Source organism: Anguilla anguilla, chromosome 10 (genome assembly GCF_013347855.1).
Source record: "Anguilla anguilla isolate fAngAng1 chromosome 10, fAngAng1.pri, whole genome shotgun sequence".
Classification (NCBI taxonomy): Eukaryota; Metazoa; Chordata; class Actinopteri; order Anguilliformes; family Anguillidae; genus Anguilla; species Anguilla anguilla.
Genome location: NC_049210.1, coordinates 4,299,810 through 4,307,597, shown reverse-complemented (window position 1 = coordinate 4,307,597; position 7,788 = coordinate 4,299,810). Strand labels below are relative to the sequence as shown.

Genomic DNA, 7,788 nt, shown 5'->3' with positions numbered 1-7,788 from the left:
ATTATTTCATGATGAAACCACGTTTATTAATTCCTGGAAGTGTTCTCCCTGCATTAATTTTACTCAGAGCTGCCCTCTAGTGTTCAAGCACTGGCAAAAGGGGGTGTGACTTCAATCTACTGATTCAGTGAGTACATTGTTGAAACGGAATTGCATTTATTTATTTATTTAATGCACTACAACCTATCCTTCATTGTTATATATTACTAGTATTTTACTGTGCGGGGTAACACTATTTTCTACACCAGACCTTACTGACCAACCACAGAAACCATTTTTACATGGTTATTTGCATATTATTCCCATTGTCATATTTATACTTGAAACTCCAGGTTTCTCAAATTCTCCTTGTGACAGCTCTCTTGAAATACAGTATGTTCAACAATGACAAAGAATCACACGTTCTCCTTCAAAATAACGCTCTTTATTTGCTTTTTGATTTTTTGAAACAATACAACACAGTAGCTCAGTTTGCACAAATGCACCTTCATTTTGAAAGTACAGATCAGGGGCATGTGAATTCTCATTATGAACGGTAACAATGTTGCTTAGTATCAGAGGTGGACCTGCATGACTTGTTCACACAGATTAATGGGCAACTCATGGTCAGGAAAAATGATCTGGAACTATGAACTATGAACGGAGCGGATCGTAACTGGGTGGTTTGTAGTTTTGTAATAACATTGATTTAGTAATGCAATCAAAACATCAATTAAACACTTGAAGGGGATGCTACAAAAAAGGGAAAAATGGACTGACCAGTCATGCTCTTTTGCCACTTAACACATCTAAAATCCTTAAAAATACCAGTGCATTTCACACCAGATAACAGATATAGTATGGGCACACACAAAAAAGTATGATCACAGTCTAATCATGAGAAAACAAATAAAGAGTATATTTAGAATTAACAGTGAGGATTCTCTTCAGTTTCCCGAGCACCTATTTTATAAAAGGCATTGTGCAAACAGCATTGTTCAATACTGAGAGGATAGATTAAGAGCACTCAGGCCCTTAATGAAAGAGTCCGTTCCAATTAACATTCTGGGCAGAGTTAATGGCTGCAAACCACAAATGTTCCAAACAGCCAGACTTAGTGCTGGTACAGCTTTAGCCTGTCCTGAAGCTGAAGCACTAATAAGGGTCCTTGGCTCTTGGAAATGCACCAATGAGGTCAGTCCTTAATCTCATCGGTCTCCTCTGAATCCCTTTGTGGTTCTCACACACGGCTCCTGCTTGGTACTTGGCACAGGACGCGCGGCTACCAGTTGATGATGTCCCTGACCCGCCCCCACAGTTTGGTTATCCAAAGGTTGACGCCCAGCTCGGTCAGGTACTGCAGTTCCGGCATGAGCATCTTGCGACACAGCTTGCGGTGTCTCTTGTCGACGTTCTTCTTCAGGTTGTAGCCCATGATGGACTTCTCCCCGATGGGTTGCCAGGGCTGCATGGCCGTCTCCTGGATGCTGCCGGCCTCCACGGCCCGACCGCCCTCGATGCAGACGGCCGCCATCTCCTTGTTCCTCCTGCGGAGCTCCTCCACGTCCCGGGCCATGCGCTCCCTGCCGTACGCCTCCACCTTCCGCCAGAAGGTGGCGTTGAAGTGCTGGTACAGCCTCCAGTCCACCCCGTTCCACTCCAGCGCCCTGGCCTTCAGCTCGGGCGTCAGCTTGGAGACGGTGGAGCCCTTGCGGGCGTTGAGCTTGAAGAAGAGCAGGTCGTCCATCTCCCAGCAGAGGGCGTCCTTGAGCAGGATGAGGGACTCCTCGAAGTGCTCCACCAGCATGACCAGCTGGAAGCGTCGCTCGATGGCCCGGATGCTGTCCTCCACCCGCGGGTCGGCCGGCTCCAGGTTGTTGTCGTAGCCGAAGTCGAAGAACAGCAGGTTCCTGAGGTAGAAGGAGTTGTAGCCCTCGGGGTCGAAGTAGCGGGCCGGGTCCTGCAGGAACTCGGCCAGCTTGTCCTCGCCGGGGATCTTCCAGGTGAAGGGCGCCAGGCGGCCGAAGTAGTGGAAGGAGGACTCGAAGAGCTCGGCGGGGTCCCGCAGGATGGTGACGTAGGCGGTGTCGGCAGGCAGCAGCTTGGCCACCTCGGCCTCGCTGAAGCGCATGTGGTTGCATATGATGTTGAAGCACATGCCGGGCCGGTAGTCCTTCACCTGCGACCGCTGGAAGGGGGAGGGGTAGAAGAAGTCGTTGCGGCTGTCGGGGAAGGCGAACTTGAGCCGGTGCTTCTCGCCGAAGCGGAACAGGATGTTGATGAACGTGCTGCTGGCCGTCTTGTGGGTCTTCATGAACATGACGTCCACCTTCGGCGCGCACGTGCCCGCTTGCCCCGCGGCATTCTGGGAGCCGTTCGACACCGGCAGGGCGCGTGCGCGTGCTCGTGCTGGCCGGTGTGCACAGGAGTAGGGCACTGGGACCCTGTCAATAAAAAAATATGAATTATGAACACAGGTGTTTATGAATACATATACACTGAGCTCCATAAGGTTTGGGACAAAGATGTTTTTCTTTTTGATTTAGTCTGTACTCCACAATTTCTAATCAAACAATTCACGTGGTTAAAGTACAGATTTTCAAAGGGTATTTTTTAACACCCATTTTTATTTAATTTGGTTGAACCATGTAGAAATTACAGCATTTTTCATACATAGCCCTCAATTTCAGGGCATTTTAAAATAGAAACATACAACATAGGCAAAAGCAGATCAATCAAATTCGATTAGGTCTATAATGACGATTCATTACATTTTCTTTTTTAGTTGCTCTTGATTGTTTGATGCTGTGATTCCAGACTTACTCAGGCACGTCGATTTGGACCTGGGGGGCTGACAGGCAGTAGAGCAGGATCATGCAGCTGGTCAGTAGAGTGCCCAGGACCAGCCCTTTGCACATGGACTTCCACTGCCTCCCCTGCTTGCCTAACATGGTCCCAGCTTGGAGGTCGCCTGGAATTGAAAAGAAATCATGACAACGTGCTGCTTTTCAACACAGCAGTTCCTAGCTCGCGTTTAAAACTTCCTGTCGCACATCTGCACTGAAATCAGCATTAACAGACAAAATAACCGTTAAAAACAATTCATCCTAGCCTTTATTGAGTGGATGCCCTAATGAGGTCTAGCGCTCGAAATCGCTAACAGACCGAATGCCAGCGGAAGGTGGAACAGCACACTGTCCCAACATGCAGAATCGCCCCCCTGGTGGTACCTAATTGGCAGTTAATGTGCTCCATGCCCTGGTGCAACCGAAACGTGCTGAGGGTTCGAAGACGTCACTGTTCCGACAAGCAGTCCTTTCGCTTCCCTCCCGTGCCCAATTATTTGTGAGTGAATCGCGCTGCCTCTGTCAAACTGCCCGTCCCCCATGAGCGAGGAAATTCCGGTGTGCCCGCATGTTAGGCTTCAGGAAACAGAAGGTGCCGGTTAATTGAGAGACTTAAGGGTTCACTAGAGACAATAAGTAGCGCCAGTAGGGGGCGCTACTTAGTCGCTTCTCATTTCAGGCTGGGGAATGCGCCGAGAATGTTTGCTTTAGCAACATCTGTTGAAATCTCCACGCTCGTGTGTGTTTTCAGATAACGTCAACTTTTGACTCTGTGACGTTGCGAACTCGAATGTGTGAACTTTCACTCGTGCTATTGATCCAGAGGCTCAGCGCAGTGTGCCAAAAGGAAATTAAGCATATGGATGGTGAAGAATCTGAATGAACCAAAACAGAGGGGGAAATATTTTGCCCAAAGGTCAAAACAGTTTAAACTCCGTTTTTTAAACTCCTTATTTTGGAAGCACTTCGCTTTCAGCATGAACTACGAAACTAAACGTTCCTTTCTGAAGGCACAGGAAACCATTAGAGACGTGGCTCTCATAAATATACACGACTGTTGCGTATTAGGCGATGACTCTTCAAGGTCAACCTAATTTTAAGAGTGTGGCAAATCACCCTTTCGGGTGTTTTAATGCGCCTGGTTTAGCATCCGAATCCACTTCAAATGAAACATAAATTCTCGCTTCAAGGATGTCTGGGGCAAACTATAAAGAGACAAATAGCTTTCAACATATGAGGTCAGAGTAGTTTGTTAAGGGCCCAGGCTGGGCCTCCATGGGCTTTTTCCCCCATTAATATTTAACTGAATGTCAGTTACTGCTACCACTATGCGCAATGAAGCCCTGTGATGGATAGAGTTGCTTCTCACACACTTGCTTAGCCTCGTTTGTCCTTGATTGCCAATACCCGATCGGGAATTGACGATTGACTGTGTAACATTTCATGACTGATAACAATACTGAAGATACACTTAAGTATCGCCTTCTAAAGTAGGCTATGCGATTGCATGACAAAGCGGTTTACATTTTCTGCACATCCACACCTGTTGAGTGATTTATTTATTTATTTCTATGAAACCTGTTTAATACCAGCTTGATACTTGGGTTTATCCGCAGTATTGTCATATTGGTATTATGACTGTGAAAGTTGCATTGTTATCTGTCAGTTGTATTCCTGGAAAGCCATTGGAAATCGAGGACAAACAAGGCAAAGAAAAGAAAAGAAAAAGTCTGTGAAAAGCAACCCTATCCATCTATATTGTCCCCTTCGAGTCATTTCAAGTGTTATATGGAACCGATCTCGTTTCTGTGCTATTTGACCGTTCGCTGAATAATTTATCAGTGCGGAATCTGATCCTGTCCAAATAAAGAGATTCTCCCCTCAATGGCACGAAACCAGATAGCTACAGGAGACGACGTGGGAACTGGCTCAGCATAAAAAGGTAATGCTGCTGCTCTTTTGGGTCGAGCTTAAGTACTTCATTAGCGAAAGTACCAGTTCCAGGAGACCAATTCATAAAAACTACTGCGGTCGTGTAACATTCTAAGGAGTCCATTAGATCTGGGCCCCGCCTTTATTCAAACAAGTGACATCGCGTCACCCAAAAAAATGTATTTTTAAGTATTTCCGAAGGGTCACCGTGGCATGAACACACTGCATTTTAGGATTTCTTTTTTTTTTTCCTGGACTAATGGTGCGCGGATAAAAGAATAAACTTTCCAAGAAAAGGCAAATTTTTTTTTGTTTTTTTGTTTTTGTTTTCCATTTCTGCTGCTTTGTCTCCGGCTCGTGAAAGAGCCATTATGGCTGTATAGAGGGAGCATTCTCAAACCCTTTCAGAGCCCTGTGTGACAGGAGACATTTGAGCACTGGTCTCAGTTCAGCTCAGGGGGGTGGGGGGGTGGGGGGTGCTGTGAGGGGTGTTGGGGAAGGGGGGGGGGGCGGTTAGGGGTGTTGGATTAATAGTGCTGCCTGGCTTGCACATGACCTTAGATCCTAGGTTCTGCCTCATTATTATTAGCCTGTCACTCTCCAGAGGGATGTGCACTAAGTAAACTCCATTGAACTCCCAGTGGTTTGGTAATTAGGACCTCTTGATTTTCATCACGCTTTGAAAACACGGCTTAACAGGAACTCCAGAAAGAACACATGACACTGGAGCATCCCTTTGCCTCCTTCATTAAGCCCTCTGATTATTATTTCATTTTTAAAAATTGTTCGCAACTCAGCGAGACCCTGTTCCTCAATGTGACTGACTCATATTCATTATATTAGGAATACCATCCTACCGTCCCATTTCTCCCATCCTACAAACAACACTGCACATTCACATCAGCTGTCTGACCGCCGTCAGTAACTACTGATCTAGAAGCTACAGTCTTCATCACTGAATAAACAGGGGGGGAAAAAATCATACAAGGTGTTCGATAAAGTACAGGTATTCTGCATTAAAAAATATATATGAAGAATAAGAACGCCACTTGATTTTTTAAAAATCACAAATGCCAGATAAAAAAAAAGATCCCCAAAAAAGATCTCTACAAAAAGGTTCATGTTGGTGTCATGCCATGCATGAGGGATAGACTGCGTTCAACAAAGCCCCACTTTTTCCCCCAACAGAGGTTTTCCTGACAGCGGCCAGTGCTTAGCACATCATTGAATCTCGTAATAGCGGTGGGCTTGTCCCGCACCCATATCTAGATAATCCACGCACTGTTTGCGTCTGCCACTAGACGCAAAAAAAGCTTTCAGCTTTATCAGGGAGAAATCTGGGTAATTGCAACAGCTCCTGTGGATACCTGCGAGAGGTAATCTGTTGTCATAACATTTAACGTTGAGGGAAATTTCTTTGAAAACACCCCTGGGTAAACAAGCATTATTCTGTGCTGGAATTTTAACAACGCGCAGCGGAGTTCATTTCGCAAAATCTGAAGCGTTTTAACCGAGTCTGTGTGAGCCCAAGTAGCAGTTATACGAGGGATTTTGAGTTTTTCCTGTAACCTTTCATAACCTTTTTCCCGATGTGACTGATACACATAAAGAACTAGACATCTGAGTGCTAGTGTTGAAGCGCATAGGGTATCGAATCCAGCTTTATCTCATAATGACAGGGCAGGAAAAACTCAGCTGGAGCTCCTGCACATCTATTAGCATCAGATACATTTCCGTGGGAGCCAGAAACAGTCAGTATGTCAGAACGATATCAACTTTCACACCAGCAATTAAACCAAATGCCAAAACGTCCGACATCCACGCTCGTCTCATTAAAATAAAAAAAAGCAAGAGAGATACTTTACCTCGCAGAGCATAGATCCAAAAAGCGTGCGCCAAACTTCAAACTAACAAAAGTGCTGCAGAAAAACTTCAAAAAATTGAAGTTTAAAAAAAGGACAAAAAAAGGTTGACGATCCTTTCCCAAACGCTGGGCTGTCCCCGGCGGTCACCTGACAGGTGGAAACTCGCCCCCTCTCTCCCCGCTTCGGGCCGGCGGCAGGCTCAGCGGCCCGCTGCTTTAGCTTAAATCCTGGGAGGTGCGTGCGCTGTCAGCTGTTCCGCTGTGCGCCAGGCTGACAATGTCCCCCCCCACCCTCTCCCTCCTCCCTCCTCCCTCCTCCTCTGCTCTCGTTTGCTCTCCGCAGGGGGCTCCCCCCCCCTTCACCGCTGATGCACCTCTGCTCCGCTTCGAACGCTCGGCGCGAAACGCCTGCTGCCACTTGGGGGGGGGGGGGTGTGGTGGGAGTTCAGCGTGTCAAGCACTGCGACGTCATCCGAGCCTGGGGACCAGTACTTATCGTGTGTACGCATGCAAGTACGCGAGCGTGTGCGTGTGTGTGCGTGTGTGACAGAGAGAGAGAGAGAGAGAGAGAGAGAGGGAGAGGGAGAGAGAGAGGGAAAGAGCGAGAGAGAGGGAGAGGGAGAGGGAAAGAGAGAGATAGAGGGGGAGAGAGAGAGAGAGAGAGAGGCAGGGGGCAGAGGCTTATTCTGCTCCAGCACAGAGAGCCATTGACAGAGAGGCGCATCAGAGGAAGCAGGCAGCGGGGAGCTGACAGGGGGGGTGGGTGACCAGCATGACAAGAACAAGTGCTGTGCGTTTCAGAATGCACCGCAAACAAAGAGCATGACTGTAGCAAGTGACAGTGCATGACCCCCCCCCCTTTTCACGTTAGAATTCTGATCAGGGCACCTGTCAGGACACACAATTCGCGAGAGTTTTTTATGGAGTTAATCTGTAAAAATTTCTTTGAATAACGATAATAAAAAGCGTGTTTACGACGGTTAAAGGTGAAGAAGAGCGCGGTGATGGGCAGGCTGCTGGGTCAGACGTGCAGTTTCCTGCGAGAGCTGTGCTTCCGCGTCGCGAGACGAGCTGGAGCTGAAGCGGCCTCGTCCGAGCCGATGTGCCCGCTGTCGCTGGAGCGGCCCGATCCCTCCCTACGGCCGGGAGGAGAGGTGGGGGGGGGGG

At 47.6% G+C, this 7,788-nt stretch overlaps 1 protein-coding gene across 1 annotated transcript; it reads right to left on the bottom strand.

The window, feature by feature from the left end:
• Positions 1 to 402: 402 nt before the first annotated feature.
• On the bottom strand, positions 403 to 6,898 carry gal3st1a (galactose-3-O-sulfotransferase 1a). The gene is made up of 3 exons (XM_035435894.1): positions 6,623 to 6,898; positions 2,803 to 2,950; positions 403 to 2,423 (listed from the first exon to the last, which is right to left on the bottom strand). The coding sequence occupies exons 2-3, from the start codon at positions 2,928 to 2,930 to the stop codon at positions 1,262 to 1,264; spliced, it is 1,290 nt and encodes a 429-aa protein (XP_035291785.1). The 5' UTR covers positions 2,931 to 2,950; positions 6,623 to 6,898; the 3' UTR covers positions 403 to 1,261.
• Positions 6,899 to 7,788: the final 890 nt, after the last annotated feature.

Excerpts from the sequence above, each read along its gene's own strand:
- gal3st1a (XM_035435894.1), bottom strand. The coding sequence starts at position 2,930 with ATGTTAGGCAAGCAGGGGAGGCAGTGGAAGTCCATGTGCAAAGGGCTG. Across the intron at positions 2,424-2,802 it reads GTCCAAATCGACGTGCCTGA|GGTCCCAGTGCCCTACTCCT; the intron begins GTAAGTCTGGAA and ends TTTTATTGACAG.